The sequence below is a fragment of the Doryrhamphus excisus genome, linkage group LG15, assembly GCF_037039965.1.
Source record: "Doryrhamphus excisus strain RoL-2023G ecotype Guam linkage group LG15, RoL_Dexc_Guam_v1.1, whole genome shotgun sequence".
Lineage (NCBI taxonomy): Eukaryota > Metazoa > Chordata > Actinopteri > Syngnathiformes > Syngnathidae > Doryrhamphus > Doryrhamphus excisus.
Genome location: NC_136371.1, coordinates 18,400,929 through 18,428,875, shown reverse-complemented (window position 1 = coordinate 18,428,875; position 27,947 = coordinate 18,400,929). Strand labels below are relative to the sequence as shown.

General features: G+C 44.2%; 1 protein-coding gene across 1 annotated transcript; it reads right to left on the bottom strand.

The window, feature by feature from the left end:
* Positions 1 to 66: 66 nt before the first annotated feature.
* Positions 67 to 26,723, bottom strand: atp9a (ATPase phospholipid transporting 9A). The gene is made up of 28 exons (XM_058051230.2): positions 26,319 to 26,723; positions 25,158 to 25,302; positions 24,021 to 24,134; positions 23,830 to 23,938; positions 21,076 to 21,134; positions 19,011 to 19,062; positions 17,589 to 17,683; positions 17,288 to 17,368; positions 16,474 to 16,549; positions 16,311 to 16,387; positions 15,867 to 16,027; positions 15,638 to 15,780; positions 15,065 to 15,177; positions 14,484 to 14,693; positions 12,966 to 13,127; positions 12,743 to 12,835; positions 12,109 to 12,192; positions 9,481 to 9,651; positions 9,251 to 9,349; positions 7,551 to 7,640; positions 7,324 to 7,468; positions 7,086 to 7,150; positions 6,201 to 6,356; positions 3,993 to 4,057; positions 3,653 to 3,761; positions 3,486 to 3,543; positions 3,197 to 3,400; positions 67 to 1,284 (listed from the first exon to the last, which is right to left on the bottom strand). The coding sequence occupies exons 1-28, from the start codon at positions 26,384 to 26,386 to the stop codon at positions 1,148 to 1,150; spliced, it is 3,141 nt and encodes a 1,046-aa protein (XP_057907213.2). The 5' UTR covers positions 26,387 to 26,723; the 3' UTR covers positions 67 to 1,147.
* Between the last annotated feature and the right edge of the window lie 1,224 nt (positions 26,724 to 27,947).

Here is a 27,947-nt window from a genome sequence, read left to right as displayed (position 1 = left end):
TATGCCAAAACGAACACAAGCAACGATATGGTTCGTTCTATTATCATATTTCATTAATAATGCTAGTTGTTGTGGTTCGATGTGTATTTTAATGACGTTTTTGGGTTCATTTGACACGTCTCACCCCCACATGAACGTCAACAGTGTCAAATACATTCAAATGAAATAACTCCATCAAATACAAGTAATGTTCATCTCATTTATGTTTTATCATTTCTCAAAGAATAAAGTGGAGTTACATAGTTACAGATATTTGTGTCAAGAAAACAACACACCCAAGATGCCACTGAGCTTTATCACGACAAAAACAGAACTAAAACAAACAAACAAACCACAAGAACAGCAAAAACGTCAAAGCAAAGTCAAAGTACAAAAATAAATTAGTTGTCATTTAGAAACCTCAAAAGGTCATAATATTACAAACCAAAATACAAATAAAGTTGCAACTGTTGAGAAATTCGGTTGCAAAAAAAAGTGACGGGAAAAGTCAGAATTGTGAGGAAAAAATGTCTAGAATAAAGTTTCAATATTATAATAAATTTATATTAAGAAAACAGAACCATCTTCTGTAATAAGAATAAATAAGAAAAAAATGGCCAAAAATAGCTTCCTTGTTAAAATAATATTTGCATTTGTTGATCATAATAACAACAATAATAATACGGCGGAATAGGAAGCATAAAGAGCAACAAAAAGCCAGCATGACAAAGGGTGAGATTTATTCTTCATATTGGGCACAACATCCAAACAAGGTCCCTTTTTGTTCTGCTTTCCCTCCCACAGCACTTTGTTAAAAAACACTTAGTACGATTAAAAAATGTATTTACAAGCACCCCCGAAACCACACCCACGGCTACGTCATGGATAAGTCAAGAAATCAATCCTGAATCGTCATGGTAACATGATAGCACACAGGAGCCCTGCTGGGTTTTTTACGGCTTGGGGTCAGGACCGCATCAGGGGGGTCCCGCCGGGGGCGGGGACGCCCGCTGCCTGCCTGACGCATGAGCCAGCTTTCTTACCACCAGCTACTTTCACAAGTGGGGTGGTTAGCATTTTTATTCTTTTTTTAGAGGTGCATGAATAAATAAAGAAATGAGCAAGCCTGTTTGTTGGGCGGCCACGACGGCGGCCACGACGGCGGCCCCTAGGAGGTGAGCTTGGAGTAGCTGGGCGGGGAGAAGCGCCTGCGCAGGTACTTGAGGATGTAGAGCGGCAGGCAGCTGACCAGCGTGATGGACGTCACCTTCCACAGGAACGACGGCGTGGTGATGAAGTAGACGTCTGCCAAAGACCACAACAAATATTCATTTGGAACTCCTTTAGTCTACTAGATTTGACTTGATACTATGACAGAAGCTATTAGAAATGAAGAAGAATTCATATGTCATATCAGCATTCGCAAAACCTTTATAGTCCAATGACTACGTACTTGGGACTTTTTTTACTTCACATTTACATTGTTTTTTTTATGGTTTAAATGGTTGACATGACTATTGTCTTTTTTATCTTCTAATACTTAATACGGTTTAATGTTTCTTTAATTAATGTATGTTTCATAAATGTCATCCACCATGAAAAAAAGCCCCATAAATACATCTATTATCATGATTTTAGTTGAAATATATTACCATCAGAGTTGAAAGCGCTTTTTCAAGTGGTAAAATAAGCAAAGCATGAACACCAGACCAAGTTAGAAGACGAAAGCACCGCCATTAAGAGAATAAGTGCTCCTGTTTGCCACGCTTGCGCCACTGAGGCGGTCCCGGTGTGACCTTTGGATTGGGGAGGAAGTCAAATAAAAGCAGACATTTCGACAGCAGGCTAAAGCTGTCCCATCTATTCTGGCGCTCCAAGCTGGAAAAGTCTCCAAAAAAAGTGTCCGCCGCGACCGCATGCCAGCCGTGACTCGGCGTGACTCGGCGTGGTGGAGATGGGAGGCCCACGTAAAAAGCAAATAAAGGCAGGAAGGGTTTGATGGGTGCCACGCGTCCACGCCGCATGCTCTGTTGTGTTCCCAGCTGACTTAGTCACACAGGAAGTCCCGCCTTTCATCAACGCTATCATGACATGTAGATATGTGAAAACACCAGGGAGTAGCAGGATTACTGTCTCTTGCGCACGGTCAAGCGTAGTGGTGGCAGCGTGCACGAGTGCTGACGGTACTGGGGGAGATGTGGTTGAATGCCAATATGTACTATGATGTAATATGCTCCCTTGGTGCTGGTGGTGTCACAGCTTGGGGCTGCACGAGTGCTGCCGGCATTAGGAGAGCTGTGGTTCATTGAGGAGACGCCTGAATTCCAACATGCACTGTGACATTCTGAAGATTCGCCCTCTTGCTAGTGGCGGTCTAATACGAGGGGAGCTGTGGTTCATTTTGGGGGACATATGAGCATTGGCGTAGTGTCACAGTCTAGGGCTGTACGAGTGCTGCTGAAAATGAAGGGCACAGCGGTTTATTGAAGGAAACACTGAATTCCAACATGTGCAGGTACTTCTGGCATTCTTAAGATCCGCTCTCCTGCTGTTGGCAGCATCACAGTCTGGGGTTGCACGAGTGCTGCCGGCACTAGGGGAGCTGTGGTTCATTTTTTTTTTTCAGTAATGATGAATTCTAAATATCTGTTCTCTCGGTGGTAATAGCATCACAGTCAAGGGCTGTATGAGTGCTGCTGAAAACGAAGAGAGCAGTGGTTCATTGAGGGAAATACTGCATTCCAACATGTGCAGGTACTTCCTGGCATTCTTAAGATCCGCTCTCTTGCTGGTGGCAGCATCACAGTCTGTGGCCGCACGAGTCCTGCCGGCACTTGGGGAGCTGTGGTTCATTTTGGGGGGAATATGAATTCCAGCATGAACTGTGACATTGTAAAGATCTGTTCTCCAGGTGGCAATAGTATCCCAATCTAGAGCTGTACGAGTGGCGCTCACGGTGAAGGGAGCTGCGGTTCCATGAGGGAAACACTGAAATGCATGTGAGGGGAGCTGAATGCCAGCAGGCAGTGTGGCCTTGTACAGCAGGAATTGGGCCACAGGTCGCTTGGGTCATATACGTAATAATGCAGGCGGTGACTGAGTGTCGCTGCAAAGTACACTCAAAGTACTACTAGCCAACTACTACCGACTACTTGAATCCGAGCTGACTTTGACGTGTGTGCCAAAGACAGGAAGGAGGCACGAGGGCGCGTCTCACCGATGAAGTCGTGCAGGAAGACGAGCGAGGCGACGTAGCAGGCCAGGCTGAGCAGCTCGGCCACCATCATGAGCCAGTGCCACGTCTGGACGGTCAGCGCCACCATCAGCAGCTCGGTGAGGATGAGCGAGGTGAAGGAGATGGCCACGATGTGGACGAACTCCGACTCGAAGAGGAGCAGCGCCCCGTACATGATGATGCTGCCTGCGAGGGACGTCCCACGGCACCCCAAACAAGCCATGTTGTCATTTATGGCGCTCAGCGGCAGTCACATGATATTTGGTCTTACCTTGATAAATACTAATCAAGACCCATATGAGAAAGGTCTTGAAGGACAGAGGTCTACCCTGTGGGAAGGGAACATTCATTTGATTTTAGTGTACAGTATACATGTACATATGCAGTATACATATACAGCATACAGTCCACAGTATACAGTATGAGCCAGTGAAATACCTTCAACAAGTCTTTGTATAATTCTGGGTACAACATGGCCACCTCGGACTTGACGTCTTTGTCCAGGACCAGGGAGAAAACGGGGAACATGGTGTAGATGGTGGAGTAGCTGGAGAGGAACCAGGTGTTTAGCATCAAAATCTATTTGGATGCTTGTGTGCTAGGCTAACCTAGCATGCTGTTAGGACGTCACACAGCTATGCTAGTCTAGCTAAAGTTGTTACGCCGTTACATGGCATCTATTACACTCGTGCACTGTCACAGTGCACAAAGAAATCAAACGCTAAAGTGCTAAAAGTGCTAAAAGTGCTAAAGTGCTAAAAGTGCTGGATGTTCTCACCCAATAACGAGGAAGCCTTGGTAGAGCGGCACGGAGGCAAAGTAGAAGACCGATGAGAAGACGGCCTGTAGAAGGAGAAGAAGAGCAAATAATAATAATAATAATAATAATAAAAGTGAAAAGAACACGTATAGAATCCAGCTGTGTAGAATTCCTCCATGACAGGAAGTCAGCGTGGGGACGCATTTAGGGATCTGATGGGATTTTTGAGTGCATGTGGCGTGGTGGCATGACGGGTGCAGCATTGAGCCGTCAAGCTGCGGTCGTGGTCGTCCAGACACTCCTCCCCCCGCATCCCCCCGCAAACACCCCCTCGAGGCGCTGAGTCACGGACGGGCCCCGAGGTTGGACCGGGTCAGGGTGGCGGCAGCAGTGTGGGGGCGCTCTGACTCACGACCCCGCCTTCCCTCCTGCATCACCAGCATGCGTGTGTGTCATGCTAAAAATCAGGATTGTACTTTTGGCAGCCATTTGTGTGGAAAATGCTGCAACTCTGCGGGATGCTGCTCAACTTCCATTTTGCTTGGAATAAGACACACATCTTATATCAGACAAATAGAAATAAGCACACTGTTAGCGCAAGAAAACTGCAATGTCTACTATATTGGGTGATAGGAGTGTCAATGTGACTATAGGGGTGTTACTTCATGTCTGGAGGGCTCTAATAATGGTAAAAAAGAGTTAGGAGGTTGTAAAAGGTTCTCTGTCTTATTATGTCTACTATATTGGGCAACAGGAGTGTCAATGTGACTATAGGGGTGTTACTTCATGTCTGGAGGACTCTAATAATGGTAAAAAAAAGAGTTAGGAGGTTGTAAAAGGTTCTCTGTCTTATTATGTCTACTATATTGGGCAACAGGAGTGTCAATGTGACTATAGGGGTGTTACTTCATGTCTGGAGGACTCTAATAATGGTAAAAAAAAAGCGTTAGGAGGTTGTAAAAGGTTCTCTGTCTTATTATGTCTACTATATTGGGCAACAGGAGTGTCAGTGTGACTATAGGGGTGTTATCCCTTGTCTGGAGGGCTCTAATAATGGTAAAAAAAAGAGTTAGGAGGTTGTAAAAGGTTCTCTGTCTTATTATGTCTACTATATTGGGCAACAGGAGTGTCAAGGTGACTATAGGGGTGTTACTTCATGTCTGGAGGGCTCTAATAATGGTAAAAACAAGAGTTAGGAGGTTGTAAAAGGTTCTCTGTCTTATTATGTCTACTATATTGGGCAACAGGAGTGTCAAGGTGACTATAGGGGTGTTACTTCATGTCTGGAGGGCTCTAATAATGGTAAAAAAAAAGCGTTAGGAGGTTGTAAAAGGTTTTCTGTCTTATTATGTCTACTATATTGGGCAACAGGAGTGTCAAGGTGACTATAGGGGTGTTACTTCATGTCTGGAGGGCTCTAATAATGGTAAAAACAAGAGTTAGGAGGTTGTAAAAGGTTCTCTGTCTTATGTCTACTATATTGGGCAACAGGAGTGTCAAGGTGACTATAGGGGTGTTACTTCATGTCTGGAGGGCTCTAATAATGGTAAAAAAAAGCGTTAGGAGGTTGTAAAAGGTTCTCTGTCTTATTATGTCTACTATATTGGGCAACAGGAGTGTCAAGGTGACTATAGGGGTGTTACTTCATGTCTGGAGGGCTCTAATAATGGTAAAAAAAAAGCGTTAGGAGGTTGTAAAAGGTTCTCTGTCTTATTATGTCTACTATATTGGGCAACAGGAGTGTCAATGTGACTATAGGGGTGTTATCCCTTGTCTGGAGGGCTCTAATAATGGTAAAAACAAGAGTTAGGAGGTTGTAAAAGGTTCTCTGTCTTATTATGTCTACTATATTGGGCAACAGGAGTGTCAATGTGACTATAGGGGTGTTACTTCATGTCTGGAGGGCTCTAATAATGGTAAAAACAAGCGTTAGGAGGTTGTAAAAGGTTCTCTGTCTTATTATGTCTACTATATTGGGCAACAGGAGTGTCAATGTGACTATAGGGGTGTTATCCCTTGTCTGGAGGGCTCTAATAATGGTAAAAAAAAGAGTTAGGAGGTTGTAAAAGGTTCTCTGTCTTATTATGCCTACTATATTGGGCAACAGTAGTGTCAAGGTGACTATAGGGGTGTTATCCCATGTCTGTGTAAAAATGTGGAGGGCATACTTGGGCCTTCCGTCTACAGGATGTCTGTGGGTGTGGGTGTGGGTGTGGCAAGGCGTACCTGCATGGTGCTGATGCAGAGGCTCCTGTGGATGACAAACTGGCTGAGGGCAGCAGACCTCTTGTAGCTGTTGCGACCGTGAACCATCAGTAGACGACCCAAATGTTTGAACTGAGTCACGGAGAAGTCTGCGGCCAGCGAGGCCTGCTTGCCTTCCTGTCACACACAAGCATCGCGTCCCTGTTAGCATCCTGTTAGCATGGAAACCGCAACCCTGTAAACTACACCCAGAGGTTGCCTCCAAACTTAGGTTGCCGTATTAAATATTATCACTACAGTATAATATAATGTGTAGTAGCTCTGTTATGATGAATACTATATCCAAAACCTTTTTTTTCTGAACTGTTTTTTCTTTTCTTCAACTTTTTAATAAAAAGACTTATGTGATTAAAACACAAAAACACATTTTTACAAGGGCAAATAAACATTACAAATCATTCTTTCAATGCATGTGTCATATAATCCATTCTAAACAAAAAATTATTTAAAATATAGATTAGAAAATGTAAAAAATATGAAAAATATGGTTTGATTTAATAATAATAATAAAGACCTCATCCATATTGAATACCTTACCCCAAAAGTTGCTCATGTGATGAAGCTTGTATGCTTTTATTAGCGGATATAAATATTTGTAAAAAATGTTATGACAAAAACTATCTTTTATAATTATTAAAAAAGTAAGTGTATGAAATAAAACTCATCCTTCATAAATGCCTGACCCCTAAAAGACGCAACTGTGATGAAAACAGAAGGTTGCCCTGGCGTAGACCCCCCCCCCCCCCACATAAAACGAATGAAGAATAACGAGGAGCGTGCCCGTGCATGACAATAGCGGACAGGAAAGGCGGCCGGTGCGAGCGGCGGGCTCCACGCGGGTCTTACTTTTCCCTCCACTCCCACGCCACAGTCGGCTTCCTGGATCATGCTGACATCGTTTCCTCCGTCCCCTAAGAGAACACAAAAGTCAAGGAGGTGTCAGGATTCACATCGGCCGCCGCTTCCCAGACACGCCCTGGTGTGGCTGTACATCGCTGCTAGCATGCTAACGCCACCGCCACCGGCCCGCTCAGCATTCACAAAGAAAGTTGTAAAGTGGCGGCACGAGCACGTGATGACGCACCCACAGCGCAGGTGAGCTTGCCCGTGCGCTCCTGCAGCAGCCGGATGATCTGGGCCTTCTGGGTGGGGGCGCAGCGGCAGCAGACCACGGCGGGACACTGGCACGCCAGCTCCATGAACTCGTACTCGTAGTACTTGAGGCAAACCTGCAGGCGGGAGGAGCGGCGTTGACGTGAGACCTGTCAAACGTTGCAGCGTGACGCCAGAGAGATGGTCGCCGCTTTTCACCTCCAGCGAGTCCCCCGATATCACCAGCGCGCAGTCGTGTTTCCTCCGGAAGGCGTTCAGCTCCAGGTGGGCCTCGCCTCGCGTGGTCACCTGTTGCAAGCATAGAAATATGGAAAGATGGAAATATGATATGATTTGTTATGAAGAACAATAGCATCTATAGACGTGTAAACACGTGGCAGCGGTGCAATAACCATGAAATGAAAATCACTTCAAACAATTAACTTCATAGCAAATACTCAAATGAGTCTTTTCGTGTCAACAACAAAATAATATTGGATTAGCTATAAAAACATTTGAGTAATTACATGAATAACAACATTAAAATCATTTAAAATTAAAATTGAAAAAGTTAAACTGAATTAAATATTCAGTTTAATTCCTAGAGAACATTAAACATTCATAACATATATCATATATATATATTACAAAATACGTATGATATTGATATCTATGACATAACAATGAATCAAATCAAATACAAAGTTCCATTGAAATATTAACCTGATAAAACTAGCAATATTTCATTAAAAATGCAACAATTAGGGCTGTCGACGTTAACGCGTTGATGACGCCTTAAAGGAAGTTTCCTGTAACTAGATTAACGTGCACGCCTCCTGTTTTCATTTGTACGTTTCATGAAGGAAAAGTGCATGGAGGCAATTCTTTCATAATAATAATCGGCTTTTTACTCACAAACATTTACAATTTAAAACCTGTATCATCAATAAACTCATCTTATTTAGAGCTGACACAAATAAACAAAAATATGTCAGAGTGAGAGGTCTCACTCGCTCACATTTTGGATTTGCTGAACATTTGCATTGACTGTATTGTTTTAAATAATGGCCCATAGTTCCCAAATTGATATCCTTTGCATAAAATTGGATGGAATTATCCTTGTAGTTGCACATGGAATTGTTTACCACAAAGAGATTCCCTCTATTTATTATAGATGAAAAAATCTATTCATGGCGATCAAATATTTGAATCGATTGACAGCCCTAATTATTACACATCATAAAATACTCATTTATCAAATCAAACAATGTATAAACATCCTGTAATAAGTATTAAAGTCAGAAGTGTGAAACAGTAATGATAAGGTTTTCATAATAATCAGAATAAATCCAAATCAAATAGATATGAACTCATGTGAGAAATAAAGTGTGAGATGTTGCAACACAGCCGTGAGTAAGCAAAGTCAAATGTACCACTTTGGAAACGCTGGCAGCTTCTGATGGAGGGAGAGGGAGGGAGGGAGAGAGAGAGGGCGAGAGAGAGGGAGAGAGAGAGAGAGGAAAAGAAGAAGAAGAAAGGCATGGCCGCCATGGCGTGGAGTCCATCCGTCAAGAAGGGTTACGCTCAGTCCGCCACCTCCGCCGGCCTCACACGTCAGCGAGCGAGCCAGCGGGGCTTTGGTGGCGAGCAGGAAACTCCTCCAGATGTGCGGCGTCCGCGGGGACGCGGCTTCCCGAGGCCTGCCAGCCATTGTTATTGCTTCCAGTCAGCGGCGGCGTACGCAAGCGCAACCTTGCCAAGCGAGGGGACGGCGAAGGCCCCCAAAAGCGGCAAACCAAACCAGGAAAGAGGCCTGGCGCTCCCAGACGGGGGAGCCACTGATGCTTTGTGGACGCTGGCCGAGCGCGGGGGCGTGACCCGAGATGAACCGCGAGTGTGACGGCGCTAGCTGCACTTACGGCTCTGAAGATGTGGATGTCCTGGTTGCGGGTGATGAGGTGGGCGTTCTTGGCGGTGCAGGTGGCCGTTTCCAGTTTGTCCCCCGTCAGCATCCATACCTTGACAGCAAGAAGAATATATATAAATATTTTGGGACTTGATCTTAGTGATGAAGAAGAAAAATGCTTTTGCACGAGTGAATGCTCTAGCCCTCCTTCGCCCTGTTCTAGATTGGGATCGGTGCCCCCACCTTGATGCCGGCGTTGCGGAGGATCTCCAGGGTGGGCCTGACGTCGGCCTGCAGCTGGTCCTCCACGCCTGTCAAACACAGCAGCTCCATCTCCATCTCCAGGCTCTCGATCACCGTGGCAACCTTGAGGGAGCGGTCGTGCACGCTGAGCTTGGCCTGGACGTAGCGTGCCTATGGTGGGGGGGAAGGGGGGGATGATTTTTGGCTGCCTGAGAAGAAGGAATGCTAATGCTCGCCAGACGATGAGTGGCATTGAAAACACACGCCGACGACCTGCCATTCAAAACCTCCATAGGAAAAGCAAACATTTCAAATAAACCTACAAGTTGGAGCCCCCCCGCCGCCCCGAAGCCCATTCGGCCAACGTGTTAACTCCCGTCTTGTTGGCGCTGCCGCTCCGGGGTCGCTCGCCAATGAGATAAGGCCAAAACAATCTGCTGGTGAGTCACGCAGGAACAAAGTGTGTGACTCACGGCTCATACACACAATAACACGCTTCAGTGCATCAAGCCTGGGGGGGCGGGGAGGGGGTGGGGGGACCGCCCTGCCAGAACAATGCGAGGGGGCGGAGGGGGTCAAGGGTCAGCAGCAGACTTCATCATGAGTCTGCATCATTACACTGCATCTCGGTGTCCATGGCAACGGGAAAGCATCCCTCCTCCTTGTGCTGTGGAGCCATCGGAGGAGGTGACGGCTCCCATCGGAGGAGGTGACGGCTCCCATCGGAGGAGGTGACGGCTCCCATCGGAGGAGGTGACGGCTCCCATCGGAGGAGGTGACGGCTCCCACCGGTGGCCCGGCATGCACGCCACACCTTGATGGTTGCCGTGCGAGGCCACACCCGACCTCGGGAAGCCGTTGTTGGCGTGGCTTAACAAGAACCCGGAACAAACATACTCCCTGGCACTGAAGCAGGCGTGACCTTCGTGTGACCTATCGTAGCGCCTAGCATCCAGCGGTGGCCAGCAACAACACCAACATGGAACAACCAGCCATCACTAAATATTCACAGCCTGGGACAGGAAGCCACCAAAAATGATGTCATTAGCATGAAAATGACATATAATATTTGACCTTTGATGGAAATATTGTCAATCATATACTTACATATACTTCATTCTCTCAGCATATTATATATCATTCCCATAATATACTAAGTAAATGATGAGAATATTCCCATAAGTTATAATATGGTATACGTTATATATCATTCCCATAATATACTAAGTAAATGATGAGAATATTCCCATAAGTTATAATATGGTATACGTTATATATCATTCCCATAATATACTAAGTATATGATGAGAATATTCCCATAAGTTATAATATGGTATACGTTATATGTCATTCCCATAATATACTAAGTAAATGATGAGAATATTCCCATAAGTTATAATATGGTATATGTTATATATCATTCCCATAATATTCTAAGTATATGATGAGAATATTCCCATAAGTGTTCCGGTGGTGAAGTTATAATATGGTACATATTGTATCATATCATTTCCCCAATATTCTGAGGAAAAGGCAGGACTGTAATGATGAGTGTAATGATGAGGCTAATGATGAGAATGATGAGGCTAATGATGAGGCTAATGATGAGAATGATGAGGCTAATGATGAGGCTAATGATGAGAATGATGAGGCTAATGATGAGAATGATGAGGCTAATGATGAGGCTAATGATGAGAATGATGAGGCTAATGATGAGAATGATGAGGCTAATGATGAGGCTAATGATGAGAATGATGAGGCTAATGATGAGAATGATGAGGCTAATGATGAGAATGATGAGGCTAATGATGAGGCTAATGATGAGAATGATGAGGCTAATGATGAGGCTAATGATGAGAATGATGAGGCTAATGATGAGGCTAATGATGAGAATGATGAGGCTAATGATGAGGCTAATGATGAGGCTAATGATGAGGCTAATGATGAGAATGATGAGGCTAATGATGAGAATGATGAGGCTAATGATGAGGCTAATGATGAGAATGATGAGGCTAATGATGAGAATGATGAGGCTAATGATGAGAATGATGAGACTAATGATGAGGCTAATGATGAGAATGATGAGGCTAATGATGAGGCTAATGATGAGAATGATGAGGCTAATGATGAGGCTAATGATGAGAATGATGAGGCTAATGATGAGGCTAATGATGAGAATGATGAGGCTAATGATGAGAATGATGAGAATGATGAGGCTAATGATGAGGCTAATGATGAGGCTAATGATGAGGCTAATGATGAGGCTAATGATGAGGCTAATGATGAGGCTAATGATGAGGCTAATGATGAGGCTAATGATGAGGCTAATGATGAGGCTAATGATGAGAATGATGAGGCTAATGATGAGAATGATGAGGCTAATGATGAGGCTAATGATGAGGCTAATGATGAGGCGAATGATGAGAATGATGAGGCGAATGATGAGAATGATGAGGCTAATGATGAGAATGATGAGGCTAATGATGAGAATGATGAGGCTAATGATGAGGCTAATGATGAGGCTAATGATGAGAATGAAGCGGTGAAGTCATGAGGGAAAATGGCACGGAAGACAAAAGGAGGTCAGGAGAGGGTGACGATAGGAGACGACAAGGTGCGGCCACTCGCCTCAAAATCCTGATACTGCTCCTCGGTCAGAGACTTCTTGGAGACCACCAGGACCCTCAGACCTTCTCTGGCCATGTTTCCACACTAGAAGACGACAAGCAAGGCAAAGACGAGAAGGTCAGATCCTGGATCAGGTCCTGGATGGCGCCGCGGGGTGTCTCGGCATCCGGCAGCCAGACCGTGGTCAGGAGGTTGCCTACGGCCACAGCTGTTCATGTCATAATTACAGAGCCCCCAGCCCATAGGTGATGATCACATGGCTACTATTATTTATTGTTAGGACTGGGTTACATATTGTTCTCTTACGTCATATCGGCAAATATCGATGCTATTGCTTATTATTATGATTATTTATTATATGATGTTATAGGTGTAAATATATTGGAAAATATTGTATATTTAGTCATGATATTATGCCGTAGGTGTGTCACGTTGAATATCATAATAATAACAATAATGAATGAAAATAATGGTGCTGGAATTGTGTCATCATGAATTCCTTTAACAATAAGAATAATAATGAACATGATGAATAAGGAATATCTTGCCAAGGCCAGGTAGTGGTTTGGCACGGCGGAAGGAGCGAGTGAAGCGTCGGGAAGGTGCCCATAAGCCGGGAAAGGAAAAGACGCACCTCCTCCTCCAGCCAGTCGTTGTACTGGACGATCCCGGCCATGACCACGTCGGCACCCTTCATGTAGAAGGTGATCTCTCCGCTCCATTCGTCCTGGAATTCAACACAGCATTCAAAGCCTTTGGCGGCACGCGGAGCTGAGCTGAGCTCGAAGGCCGCATTCCCGCCGTCCCCGCACTCGCATCCAAGACGCCCAATGGCCGTCACGCACGCTGGCACTCACCCGCACGATGATGCCCATCCTCTTGCTCTCGTAGGTGAAGGGGAACAGCTGCAGGATGCTGAAGTTCATGATCTGGCCGCTGGGGGTCCTGAGCTGCATGGAGGACTGGTCTCGGCCCACCAGCGTCAGGCCCACGCTCTCCGTCCACTGAACCAGAGACACCTGCGGGCCGGGGGCGGGGCACACGCTCGTGTCAATCACAGAAACCGTCCATGGAGAGCACTCAGCGCCGCTCAATGGTAACCTCTGTGTGTGTGTGTGTGTGTGTGTGTGTGCGTGCGTGCGAGGCAGACAGGCCAAATAAACCAGACTTATCTTAAACCAGGACATATCTAGGAATACAAAAAAATGGTTCATAGTTGCTCAAATTTGTATTTATTTGATATTTTATGTTTTAATTAGATATTGTTTCAAGTATTTTCATCATTAATTTGTTAGTTTTTATTTTTCAATTAAATAAAAAAAATGTTGTAATAATTTCTTTAATTATTTGTATATTTTCTTGTTTTCCGCGGAATGCAAATAAAATAGTAAAGACTTTGAAAGAAGTATATATTTATGAAATGAACAGGCCAGCTGCTAACGTTAGCTTGCAACAAAGTTAGGCATGTATTAAAGTTAACCTGAGGCATGCATTTTGGGAAAAGCCATAGACTTGACATTTTGGCCCCCCGAGAGGAAAAGCCAAGAGGCCGGGGAGCACATGAAGGAAATCCGGAGTTCTGCCGCAGGAAGCGTAGCGAGTGCGAGTGAGCGGATCTTTTCCTGGCCTTCAAAGAACGTGCGCCACCGAGGACGCAAAGCGGGACGAATGAGAAAGCGCTCGGCGTGGGGATCCTCCGTGTTGCGCAAGCGGCGTGGGAAAGAAGGCAAATCCATCATCGGGGCGGGATGCGGGGGAGCGCCAAAACTATTTCAACAGGAAGCAAATGGGGAGTGTGACGTCATTCCGAAGCGCGCTGATTTCTATCAGCGTCACCTGGTAGCTGGGGGGGGGGGGGGGGGGCTCCCCTCCTGTTTATGTAAGAATAAAGTTGGCTTTTTGGAAAGGAAAGTGGGTGGGGAAAGTCGTCAAGTCAATAAAGTCCAAATATTGTGGCAATAAAGTGTGAAGATCATTTAGGGAGAGAGTTGAAATATTTGGAACGGAAAAAAGCAAAAATGGGGAAAGCAAGAATTGCGTTGCAATACGAGTCATATGTTACGTAAATATTTTGAAATACTTCAAATTACGACAAATGTATAAGAGAATAAAAAATTATATTGAAATATTAGGAAAAAAACTAATATTCAAATGAATAAATCATATAAATAAAAGTTGAATTTGTGAACTTTTTTTTTCCAAATATTGAGGAGAAAAAGTCCTATTGTAAAGAGACAAAAGAAAAAGTATGCTAAGATGTGATATATTTTTGGAGTAACAGGTTGGGGGAAAGTCCTACTCTGGACTATTGAGTACTATACGGTACTATACGGTACACTATGTACTATATGTACTATGAAATCTAGTGGGGGTACCTCGTCGGGGCTGGACGCCTGGTAGACCCTGCAGGTGTCCTCGTAGTGCTGCTCGGCCTCGGCCTGGTCGGTCACGCCGTTGGACTCGTACGCGGGCGTCACGTTGTGAACCAGCGCGATGGCCTTCACCGCCTCGTGAACTCGACTGCTGATGGTCTTGCGAACCTTGGTGGCCGCCGGGGTCCTGGAGGCCGGCGGGTCGTGGGCGGGCTGAGGGGCGAGACGCATTGCTTTTCTTTCTTGACTTCATTGGTTTGATGGCAGGTGAAAAGGCATCTTCAACCATGTGTTTAGAATCAGACGTACGTGTATGTCTCCATGACTTCCCCAAGGAAGGATACATCTCCTCTCCTGTGGGCCTGAAATGTTCTTTCTGTAATTGTGACTTTCCCGGAATATTCCTGTAATATTCCCGTACTATTGTGATGTAATACTCGTAACATTGAAACTTTGTCTGCCATTATGCGTTGTTTCTCAGCATGTTACCGCTTTGTTCTTGACCCTCATAAAAGTCTCCTGGTATTATGACTATAATATATATATATATATATATATATATATATATATATATAGGTGCTTACCTGCGTGTAGGCGCTGAACACGTGGCTCTGCACTTCATCCATAGAGTCCATCCCGTACGCCACCGTGCCAAGGTGGAGGCGGCGGAACACCATCTCATTTTGGGTCAGAGTTCCTGTCGTTGGAGAAGTTGGTGGCGTGATTACATCAGCTGATAAATGTGGCACATGGACTAAGGAATGCCCCCCCCCGATTAGAGCCCTCGTGAATGAAACCACACCCCTACAGTCACGTTCACACTCCTATTACCTGCCGTGTTTTTTTTCAGCTTTTACCCTATTACCCTATTACTATACTATCTGATTCTGATTCTGATTCTGATTACGGAGTCGCCACAGCAAGCCCTTTATATTCCGGACGCCCTTCCTGGGGAATACCGATGATGCTTACTCGTGGAGATTCGGACCAAGCGTCCGCTCCAAAGTCCAGGACGCTAATTAAACGCTAATTACACCACGGCGCGCTCTACCTATTTTTCCTTATAAGATCTTTTTATTTTTCTCTTAATATTATTAAAATACAGTTTGGACCCCCTTGCCGTACGTATGCACGCTAGCGAGGGAACTGACTCATACCCGTCTTGTCGGTCAGCAGGTAGGAGATGCGGCCCAGCTGCTCAGGTATGGTGCTCGCCCTCACCACGGTCCCAGGTATCTTGGAGTCCCTCTTGATCATCCAGCTGAAAACCATCTTGCCCATATCCAGGTTGACGCGCAGGCTGAATGGCGTGAAGACAAAAAGCAGCGCTAAGGGAATCGTCCCGTCCTAGCATGCTCTGCTGCACCGTGGCGGCCGAGGCGTCACCTGATGGGCACGATGTTGGAGAAGAGCAGCAGGAAGCGCATGATCTGCAGGTACCAGCGTCCGGCAAAGTGCTGCAGGGCCACCATGACCAGAGAGACCACCACCAAGGCCCCGAACAGGATCTTTGTCAGGCAGTTGACCTCCAGGTCAAACAGGCCCACCTGACATGAACATAGCCAGCGTGACGGGATTATCATGGGGAACAACGGCAATCATTCCAATGGAGATAATCTGCACGTGTGAGGATGAAGCCATAACGGGATGACAGACATCTACAGACAAAAATCTATTGTCAATAAAGTCAATCATATTTTGAAGTCAGAATATTATGAGAAAGAAATTAGGTTGGTGAAAAGTTAGCATCTGGACTCGAGGATAAGCGGCTCCCGCATCTGCCGATGTTAGCATGCGTGGCTCCTTTGTTTGGGAACGCGGCGCGGGTACCTTGTGTCTGGGGTTGGAGGTGTTCATGACGCTGCGCAGCTCCTTGCCGGTGTAGATCACCACCCCCACCACCGTGCCTACCAGCAGGGGAAGAAAGTCCGGTCAAGGCGTCGGAAATGCTAGCGGCCGTGATAGCGGCCGTGCTGGCGGCGAGGCTACCTACCCGAGGCCACCACCGTGCTGGCCCACAGCGTGTTCTCAATGCTGAGGCTTTCGTTGATGGGGGGGTCTCCATCCTCCTGTGGCGAGACAACATCCACATCTCTTCTTTTTTCTACCACACGGACAGCTGTGGCTGTAGGCAACCTTCTGACTTGGCTTTTTATGGCCGTGGATGGCAATTTCTTTTCTCATGAGAATAGGGCTTCTTTTCTCTTAAGATTTGGACATTATTCTCATTTTCAGTAACGTTTTTTCCCACTACCTCTAATTTATTTGTGCAAACAACCCCCCCTCCCCCCACAAAAAATATGTACGTTTTTTTTACTTACACTTAAGCGAATTTGTATTTTATTATTTACATTTGAACCTTTTTAAAATTATATTTTTACACAAAGTCAAAAGTCATTATATTTTATTATTGACGACATTTTTATTTCATCATTTCTTACACTTTACAGTCATTTTAACTTTTGTTTTTCATTTTGATTTTTTTACCCACATTTTCATTTTTTATTTACATTTTAACCTTAGTCATTTCTATTCTATTATTGAAGCTGTTTAAGTGATTTTGACTTTATTATTATTTACATTGGACCCCTGAGTACTTCAGCCATTTTATTGAAGCGTGTTTATTTTATAAGAATATATGCTTTGTCTCTCACTCCAGGATTGTATTTTTTATTATTCTCACAGTTACATTTATTATCATTTCTTAGATTTTGAAGTCATTTCTCCCGTTTATCGAAGTCATCTCTATGACGGCGCTGCTCTAGATTGGGGAAAAGGGGGAAAAGTTGGGGAAAAGGCTGACTCACCCGGGTGAAGGTTCCAATAAAGTTATGGATGTCGATGTTTGGTTCCTCTGCATAAACGTAGGATCGGATCTGTAAAAGGTCCTGCGAGACAACAAACACACCACTTGGGAGTTGCTCCTCCTAACACACAGCCTAACACGAGAAAAAGGTGCATATATGAAGTCAAATCCAATTGGAAGGCATTCAGGAGACACGTATGTAGTATTCTACACTGGTCACTAGGTGGCAGTCATGTTACTGTATATTGATGTGGTGGGAATGCTTGTTTGTCTATATGTATATGTATATGGGGGGCACTCACTGCAGCGGTGGGCAGCCTCTGTGTGCAAGCCACCGGGAGGCGGAGCTTCCAGTCAGTCTCCCCATCCAGCTGGTCCGTGCGGAGGAAGCAGGAGCCTGGGGGGGGGAGGATCAGAGGCGACGACACGTGTGACTCTCACGCAACAGCAGGGGGCGACCACACACAAGCTTCTGGTATGAAACCAGGAGATGTCTTTGCCTTGCAGCTAGCCGTGACTTTGGGATAACTGGTGGGAAAACATGTGGTCACCCAAACCCCCAACCCCCAACCCTCCCACCCCTACAATGCGTCACCCTCCCAAAATCTCCCCCGTCCTGGCTCAGGCTCCTCATAATTGACCTAATGGCCTCCACATGGAAGGTACATATTTCCAGTAAGACAAAAACATTGAACCCCCCCCCCAATTTTATTTATTGAACCTTTATTTAAGCAGGTAAAAAACCCATTGAGATGGACGGCTCTTTTGCACGGCTGATAATTAGGACCTGGCACACGTCAATACATTAATACGTTACAATAACACAGAATTTTGATGTTTAGCTCATCATTTGGACATTTTGTCTCATAATTATGATTTTTCAATCTTGTGTATTTGACTTTTGCTATTGTAGTTGCTATATGACTTTTTATTTCGTAATTAAGACTTTTAATCTCATAATTTGGGTTTTTAATCTCATGATGACTTTTTATCTTGCAATGTCCACATTTCATCTCATAATTACAACTTTTTAATCTCCTAATTATGACTTTTCATCTCATAATAACAACTTATCATATTGTACTTTCTATTTTTATCTCATAATTTCAACCTTTTGTCTCATAATCCTGACTTCACATCTGCTAATTTAGATTTGTAATCTCATAATTCTGCCTTTTTCATCTCCGAGTGTGGACCTGTCATCAGCATTGGGATATTTCCTTTCCTCCCGTGGTGGAAAGGTTCTCGCATGCAGGATCATCCAAGAGCCTTTCCTCCCGTGGTGGAAAGGTTCTCGCATGCAGGATCATCCAAGAACCTTTCCTCCCGTGGTGGAAAGGTTCTTGCATGCAGGATCATCCAAGACCCTTTCCTCCCGTGGTGGAAAGGTTCATCCAAGACCCCAGATATGTACGCTATGGGGGACTGCATCTGCATGTGAGATGACTATGCAGGATTTCTCGCCTGCATGGAAACGAGCACAGGAAAGCCAGAGAACGTTTTGTCGGAGTTGTCAATCCCTTTACGACCCCCCCGCCTTGTCTTGACTGATAGTGCGGTACTGGACCCAATTACAATTTGGACATTACAGGACTTCCTGTCCAGGCTCAGGGCTGATCCCTGCACCTCAGCGCCTTCTCTTTTTTTTTTGTTTAACCCCACCCCCCGCCCCCCACCCGGCATGCACGTCTGGATGGATGAATGAATGACCAGCAGATGTTTACCATTTCTCTCCGAGGTCCTTAAAAAGATCATGTCAGCAGGAACGCGCTGGTTCTACCAAAAAAAGAGCAGAAAGAAAAACATCACTTGGCCATCACTTCCTGCTACGCCGCACCTCCCCCACCACCAGCCCCCCGCCCCTCGGACTATTGCTTGGCATGTGGCACGAGGGCAACACACTAAATATCACAGATCACCTCCTCCAAATATTAGGACTTCTTATCTCCTCATTCACACCTTTTATCTCGCCATTAGGAATTAGGATCTTTAGCTCAGTCGTGTCCACTTTTTATCTCAGTTTCACCTTTTCATCTCATGGCTTTTCACCTCATAATTAGGACTTTTTACCTCATCTTCTCCACTTTCTTTCTCATAATTAGGACTTTTTATCTCATCTTCTCCACTTTCTCATAATTAGGACTTTTTACCTCATCTTCTCCACTTTCTTTCTCATAATTAGGACTTTTTACCTCATCTTCTCCACTTTCTTTCTCATAATTAGGACTTTTTACCTCATCTTCTCCACTTTCTTTCTCATAATTAGGACTTTTTACCTCATCTTCTCCACTTTCTTTCTCATAATTAGGACTTTTTACCTCATCTTCTCCACTTTCTTTCTCATAATTAGGACTTTTTACCTCATCTTCTCCACTTTCTTTCTCATAATTAGGACTTTTTACCTCATCTTCTCCACTTTCTTTCTCATAATTAGGACTTTTTCCCTCATCTTCTCCACTTTCTTTCTCATAATTAGGACTTTTTACCTCATAATTAGGACTTTTTACCTCATCTTCTCCACTTTCTCTCTCATAATTAGGACTTTTTACCTCATCTTCTCCACTTTCCTTCTCATAATTAGGACTTTTTACCTCAAAATTAAGACTTTTTACCTCATAATCACCACTTTTTATCTCATCTTCTCCACTTTCTCTCTCATAATTAGGACTTTTTATCTCATCTTCTCCACTTTCTCTCTCATAATTAGGACTTTTTATCTCATCTTCTCCACTTTCTTTCTCATAATTAGGACTTTTTACCTCATCTTCTCCACTTTCTTTCTCATAATTAGGACTTTTTACCTCATCTTCTCCACTTTCTTTCTCATAATTAGGACTTTTTACCTCATCTTCTCCACTTTCTTTCTCATAATTAGGACTTTTTACCTCATCTTCTCCACTTTCTTTCTCATAATTAGGACTTTTTACCTCATCTTCTCCACTTTCTTTCTCATAATTAGGACTTTTTCCCTCATCTTCTCCACTTTCTTTCTCATAATTAGGACTTTTTACCTCATAATTAGGACTTTTTACCTCATCTTCTCCACTTTCTCTCTCATAATTAGGACTTTTTACCTCATCTTCTCCACTTTCCTTCTCATAATTAGGACTTTTTACCTCAAAATTAAGACTTTTTACCTCATAATCACCACTTTTTATCTCATCTTCTCCACTTTCTCTCTCATAATTAGGACTTTTTATCTCATCTTCTCCACTTTCTCTCTCATAATTAGGACTTTTTACCTCATAATTAGGACTTTTTACCTCATCTTCTCCACTTTCTTTCTCATAATTAGGACTGTTTTATCTTGTCATTTCCACTTTTAATGTCATAATTCACTTTATCTGCTCATTTCAACATTTGATGTCGTAATTCATCCCACTTTTTATCTCATAACTATGACCTATTCTGATCTCAGAATCCCAAGTTTGACCATGTACAGTATCTCATAATTAGGACTTCTTATCTCTTCATGTAGACTTTTTAACAAAAAGCCCCCCCGCCCCCACCCCCACCCCCAACACACACACACACAAGGCAGTTGTTCCAAGACCCTCTGCGTGCGGACCGGCAATCAGCCGGTCAGGTCGGCCAAATGTGTGACATGTGTGACCTTTCCTTCGGCCAGTCATTGGGGCTTGGAAACGGAAGACAGGATGGCTCTTCTCATGTTTCATGTGCAAAGACCTCAGCGGGAGCCATGGAAAACTGACACCCACTTGGATATGCTCCATGGAAATATAGAAGACATGCATACGTACATTGGCATCACAGGAGGATGGAACACACCTTTTCCACAATGATGAGATCCCCCACTTGGATGTTGCTGCTTTTCACCTTGGCTGTGCCTGAAAAACACCATACCATAAACAAATGCAACGACCATCACAGGATGATTGGCTTGTTCATCTGGACACCAATTACGGCCAGCTCGGCCATGCTAGCTCGGCCATGCTAGCTCGGCCATGCTAGCTTGGCCATGCTACTAAACCAACTAAATGCACACTATGTTAGCATGCTAGCATATTTGCTATTTTCACATATATAAACACTTTGTACTAGCACGCTAGCTGTTAGCATGTAAACATTAGCATGTTACCATGGTTAGCATGTTAATGTTTGCATACTAGCATTTGTGCTATTTTCATGGGTAAACGCATACATAAACACTCAGCACTATCATGCTACATAGGCGTTAGCATGCTAATGTTAGCATAGGAACATGATTTGTTATTTTCACGGGTAGACACGTACTGTATATAAACACTACTGTATATAAACACATTTCAGTTGGCCGGCCACCGCTGTTCCATGTTTGGTCATTTGTGGATAATGGCTCTCGCTGTGGTTGGCTGGAGTCCCAAAGTGTTAGAAATGGCTTGAAAGCTTTTCCCCACCGATTATAATCTCAGTCATGTTTGAACAAGGGGAGGGGCGGGGGGGGGTAATCACTATTTCACACAGGTCCATGCAGCTTTGGGTTTTTCCTCCCTTAACAATCTAAAGTTTCATTTCACGTTAAGTGTTGAGTTGTGTTGTCATATATATTTCATATTTCCATTTGTTGATCTGAAAGATTTGATGATTTTCTGACTGATGTTACTTACACATGGCCACATGGCGGCCCTTTTGGATTTAGCTCACACATTTTCAGCACAAAAGTAGAAAAATCAAATGACCCTCCACCAGTCACCTCCACTGTGTGTGTGTGTGTGTGTGTGTGTGTGTGTGTGGTAGGGGGTCATTTTCCATGCATATCTGAAGGAATGCTGGGGGGTGAGCCCTTGTCTCTCATTCCATTTGGAATTAACAGGCAAATTTGTTTGGGGGAGATCACTGACCCCTGACCCCCTGCCGTGACCTCTGGCCAATGCATATGCAAGACATTAAAGCACATATAATATCGCCATGCATGGGTGGGGGTGTTCATGGGAATCCACAGTTGTGCTTTGTCCCAGTGTGTGAACGGGGGGGGGGGGGCATTAGCGTCCCCAAAAGATGAGGATTATAATTAGAAAGCGGGCTGGAAGGCGATGTGTTTGGCGATTTGTTTGTGGACAGGAGCAAAAGCCAGCGCGCGCAGGGGCCGCTGCGGTGGGGGGGTGGATTGTGTTTACGGCCCAAACAAGCTGTCACATCAAAGCGGCCGAGTGATGGAAACCACAAGAGGTCTCCTGCCTTTTTTTTTTTTTATTGCCGCTCGCACTTTATACCGCGCCCTCGTATGCGGGGGCTTTTATGTCTCTCTGCTTTGAATTACACAGCGTTTCCCCTCAGCTGCAATAAGCTTTAACAGGCCTCCTACAGTTAATAGACGCCGGAAAAGTCAGGAGCAAGACGGGCGCTAACGTGAACGCCGTTACGCAAGCACAATACGGGCCATGAGCTCAAACATTGGCCTCATTCCGACTCCGGATATTGAAGGGCAGGCTTGACAAGGGCTTCTCTAACGTTTCTCCAGCCAGGCCCACGTGGTCCAGGGTCAAGGGTCAAAGGATGCAACTCAACTTTTTTTTGGTCGTCACTTCATATTTTGCCTTTATTTTCATACAATTCTACCCATATTTTCACATTATCTACATATCTTTTACCCTATACTGATTTTTGTATTTATTCTTGGAAAATAACTTTTTATACTTCATATTTTACTTTATTCTCGTAAAATTATAGCTGCATTTTTTTTCGACCACTGGTAAACGTTCTTGTCGTTTATTCACATCATATTTTGATATTACCTGCATAATATTATACAACTTTTTCCCCAACCTAATATTTAACAATACAAAGTTGTATTGTTTTGTCTGTCATAATATTATGACTTACATACATATGACAAAATACATCTTTGTTGCTTAATATATGAACTTTATGCTACTGACATTTTTCCTCATAATATACAGTATATGGTTTTTCTTGTATTCTTTTTTATTTATTCATTCCCGTACAATCACATCTTTTTCCCCCATATTTTCTTGTCATATTCTGACTATATTCCAATCATATTTTCATCTTCTTCACATAATATTCAAACAATTACAACTTAATTTTCACAATATTACGACGTTTTCAAAAATGACATCTTTATTTCTACTAAAACGATGTTAGTTTTCCTCCTATTTATTCGTTTGACTTTTTCATCTTAAAATGCAACATAAAATGACAACTTTTATAACAAATATCAAAGAGTGCTAATTCATTTCACCAATACATTTTAAAGTCATCATATTTTGATTTTATTCCCATCTTTTCCCCAACCTAATTTTTCAACAATTCCAACTTTAGTTTGGTTTGTCTCTCATACTACTACTACTCTCATAATACTACTACGGCTGAAAAACCCCTTTACCCTTTACTAATATTTCACCTTCCTGCTACTAAACTGAGAGTATTTTTCCTCACGGTATTCAATAGTTGGATTATTTAGTTGATTTTCTGGTCAAATTCCAACTTTTTTCATGTAATATTTTGATATGTTGTCAGCAGTTTTCCCATTTTAGCTCATCAATCCAGATAACGTTGGTTTGAAGCCAGCCCGGCTCTTACCTCTGGTGGACAGCTTGCTGTAGATCTGCGAGTTCACCTCTTTGTCTCGAAAGTAGCATCGGATTTCATCCACCGCCTCTCGGATGATGGTGATGGTCAACACCAGACCCTGCGGAGAGGCCACGCGGCAAAAAGGTCACAAAGGCGGCGCCGCAGAAGGAAAAGGCAGCGGCGTGGAGATGGCCGCCTACCAGCGGGACCCAGTAGGTGTAGAGGTCACCCAAGCGCAGAACCTCCACAAACTGCGAGCAGGCCAGCAGCAGGAAGTACAGGTTGAAGAAGTACTTGAACTGATTGAACAGCACCTGTTGGCACAATATTACACAGCGGTACTGCATGACGGCATAGTACACAGCGGTACTGCATGACGGCATAGTACACAGCATGTCGGATGCCGGATGTCAAAGTGATTTTAATTTATTTATGACTTTTTAGTCCATAATTTCCCTTTTCATCTCATCATCGCATGTTTTCTCTTAGCACTGGGATTTGTGTTTTGTGTCAGTGGCTTAGACGGGCTTCCATCATTCCAAACGTAACACTCGGGTAATAAGGTCTCTGTTTCATTAGCACCCGAGGGTGAAATGACTGGCATTGCGTTGCAGTGAGGGCCGAGGAGCCCAGCCATTCATCTCATCACCGTCTGAAGAAAATGAGAATAATTAGAATATGAAAAAGGAGATGACATTTTGCATTGCAAATATCGATATGCTCTTGTCTTACGCTTGGCAAACAAAAACACATCCTGGTGAAGACCTAAGACTACTGGATATGTCTGGAAGGCAAATGCTTATGCAAAATACTCTGAAATCACGAGAACCATCTCCTCGGGCACACGTACACAGGTACACACGTAGATGGGTAGTACACAGGTAGAAAAATAGATGGGTAGACAGGTAGACAGATATATGTTTAGACAGGTAGTACACAGGTACACAGGTAGACGGGCGCCCCACCAGAACTGGGCCCAGGACACCAAGTGGGGGGGGGGGTCTCTGTAGATGTGTGGGGGTGTCATACACCTTCATGTAAACAAATCCAACTATCCCTTTAACTTTATGAAAATGATCATATTTCAGTAGCGTACTAATGAAAAGTCTTAATATAATGAGAAACAAAACCCAAAACAGGTGGGTGGGGGGGTGATATTATTGCAATAAATATTTTTAAATGTAATAGTTTTGTGCATGTGAAATGATTGTTAGTGCTGTTGTACTAATAAAGATAAGATAAGGTAAAGATTGAAGAGTCTGGTGATTACATAACCCCGCCCCCCCCCCTTCATGTATAGATTGCGCTCAGGTCCGGCCTTCCTGTGCGGCACTCACCCCGGGCAGGAAGGTGAAGAAGTTGTACTTCTGGTTGTTGATGACATTGCGGGGGTAGCGCTGGTCCCTCTTCTCGGGGTGGCCCAGCCACACGGTGCGGGGACGGAAGTCGCACATGCCGCAACACTTGGACCACGGGCAGCACCTGAGAAGAACGACACAAACGTTGGTTGCCGAGGCCGCAGGAGGCAACCTCCCAAGACGGCTGGCTGTTTCCATGACGACGGTCAGCATCCAGCGGCTTTGGCGATATCGCGACAACGGTTGCGTCGCTGCTGCGTTGTCTGCATGAATGCCCGTGAAGGAACTTGTGATGACAGACGGACACGCGAAGAGACGGCGTGACTTCCATGAACACGTCACGGCAGCTGCACGTGCTTAGCATGGCTTCCATTGCTGCTACTCACCTGCTGTTTCATGCTGGATCGCCGGTTTGCTCCTTGGCGCTACTGCAACACTGCTTCTGTTGCCATCAATCGTTTTGGGGGTTAGGGGAGGGACCCCCCCCCTTAAAAAAAAAACTGACATGCAAACTTAGCCACAGGGAAATATTACGAGAAAAAAATTAGAAAATTTCAGAAACACAACAGCGAAAAAAGAAGCAAACAGCAAAATAAACCAAGCTCAGATGACCAAGAATAACATCATCTGTTAATACGAACAAGTCTTCTCGTAGCAGCTCAACACGAGCAGCACCTGGCCCACGGGCCGCACTTTGGACACCACTGATGTCCAGGTACGAATAAATGCCTTCCAATGAATCCGCTGGAGGCCTGCCTCCTTGTCATGGACTAGCAGCAATTCTTGTCCAAAAGGGAGTTTAAACGATAAAAAGGGCGTTTGCGAGCCAACATTTGTCGCCATGTCAATATTGACGCCAAGTGCACTTGCCGAACAAGGATGGAAGCTAACACAAAGCTACATCTAGCTAGCACAGGGCGCCGTCACAACACAGTCGCAAGGTGTCAAGAATAGAAATATGACTATTTAAATCATAATTATCCTGTTGGAGCTTGGCCTTTCTCCCGCAGGAACACACCGTCGCTGCTTGTTTGGGCACAAATGGCCGCAAAAAGTCCACAGTGCTAGCCTAGCTAGCGCTAGCTAACGTTGAATGTGATGCATCCGGACGCTCGGTGTCGTCGTCTAAAGACGCCTTACCCATTTCTGTGCTTGCTGTTGTTCCTCTTGGGCCGCCGGACGGGCTGTAAGGGGATGTTGTCCGTCATTCCGGAGGCGGGCAGGCGGGCAGGCGGGCAGCCCGACCGGGCGGTTCTCTGCTGGGCGGAGGCTGCCAGGCACCGAGCTGCTCCGACCGAGCCGGATGGAGGACCGGACTAGCTGCCTCCGAGCTAGCAAACACGCTCCTTTTGTGGATTCTTTTCACATTCTCAAGCCCGCGGCTTCATTTCATCGACACGATTTCAATCTTGGCGCAAAGTTGCTCTGTATTGTTTACAACGTTTTTAGTTGGAAGGCATGGCCGGAGCTACATTTGGGATGGCTGCGGGGCAAAACCACAGCCTGGCCCCCCGCGGTGTGCAATGACTAGCATCGGCAGTAGCATCGGCAGTGTAAATAAAGAGAAATCTTCTATTTCTAATATATCATTTGAAATACACCAAGGTTGTATGCCACAACGATATCCCGTATATTATCACCTTTTCAGGCGAACTAGCTTGAAGGTGTATTTTGTGTTTCTAATGGGCGGGGCTACATATTTAATAATAGCATCGTTGGTCATATATATAGAAGTAAACAAATATTTAATAATGGGGAAGATATTTGGGGCAGTTGCTCACCATCAAAATACTGCAACTGTAAAAGTAAACATGAAACTCATCAAGAAAAGGAGACTTGGAAACGAGGGAAAAATGCACTTCCTGTCCGCCCAAACGCTGTTCCCCTAGCACCGAAAGACATTTGCAGTAATACGCACCTGCAAGTATTATTTTCTCTTATTCCATTTTCTGTACTGGTAATAGTAGTGACTATAGGGGTGTTATTTCATGTCTACAGGTCTCTAATCGTGATAAAGGTGTATTTAGAAGGTGGTAAACAGGTCTTCTCTGTATTATTTCCTCTTATGTCTACTATATTAGATATGAGGAGTGTAAAGGTGACTTTAGGGGTGTTATTTCATGTCTACAGGGCTCTAATTGTGATAAATGTGTATTTAGAAGGTGGTAAACAGGTTTTCTATGTATTATTATGTCTACTATATTGGATATGAGGAGTGTAAAGGTGACTATAGGGGTGTTATTTCATGTCTACAGGGCTCTAATTGTGATAAAAGTGTATTTAGAAGGTGGTAAACAGGTTTTCTCTGTATTATTATGTCTACTATATTGGATATGAGGAGTGTAAAGGTGACTTTAGGGGTGTTATTTCATGTCTACAGGGCTCTAATTGTGATAAAAGTGTATTTAGAAGGTGGTAAACAGGTTTCCTCTGTATTATTATGTCTACTATATTAGATATGAGTGTAAAGGTGACTATAGGGGCGCCTAGAGGGCTCTAATGTAAAAAAAAAAAGTTTCCATGTTTGTAAACAGGTTTGCTATGTCTTATTTTCTCTTATTGTGTCTACTATTTTGGGTAATAGGAGTGTATATTGTATTGAGAAGGTGTCAAACAGGTTTTTTTATGCTCCAACTATCCAAAGGTTTCATTTCTAAAGATGAAATGTAGAACCAGTAAACTGCCATAAAGGAAAGATGAGTATTGTGAAGTACTCTAACTATTTTAACTTTGTTCTCATAATAAAATTCTGACTGTCATGAATATTTC

What these genes read in the sequence shown, in the direction of transcription:
- atp9a (XM_058051230.2), bottom strand. Translation starts at nt 26,386, where the DNA reads ATGACGGACAACATCCCCTTACAGCCCGTCCGGCGGCCCAAGAGGAAC. An exon ending in ATCTCATCATTGTGGAAAAG is followed by an intron (nt 19,063 to 21,075) that starts GTGTGTTCCATC and finishes TTTTTTTGGTAG; the next exon opens with AACCAGCGCGTTCCTGCTGA. An exon ending in TGTTCAGCGCCTACACGCAG is followed by an intron (nt 14,694 to 15,064) that starts GTAAGCACCTAT and finishes CTCGCCCCTCAG; the next exon opens with CCCGCCCACGACCCGCCGGC.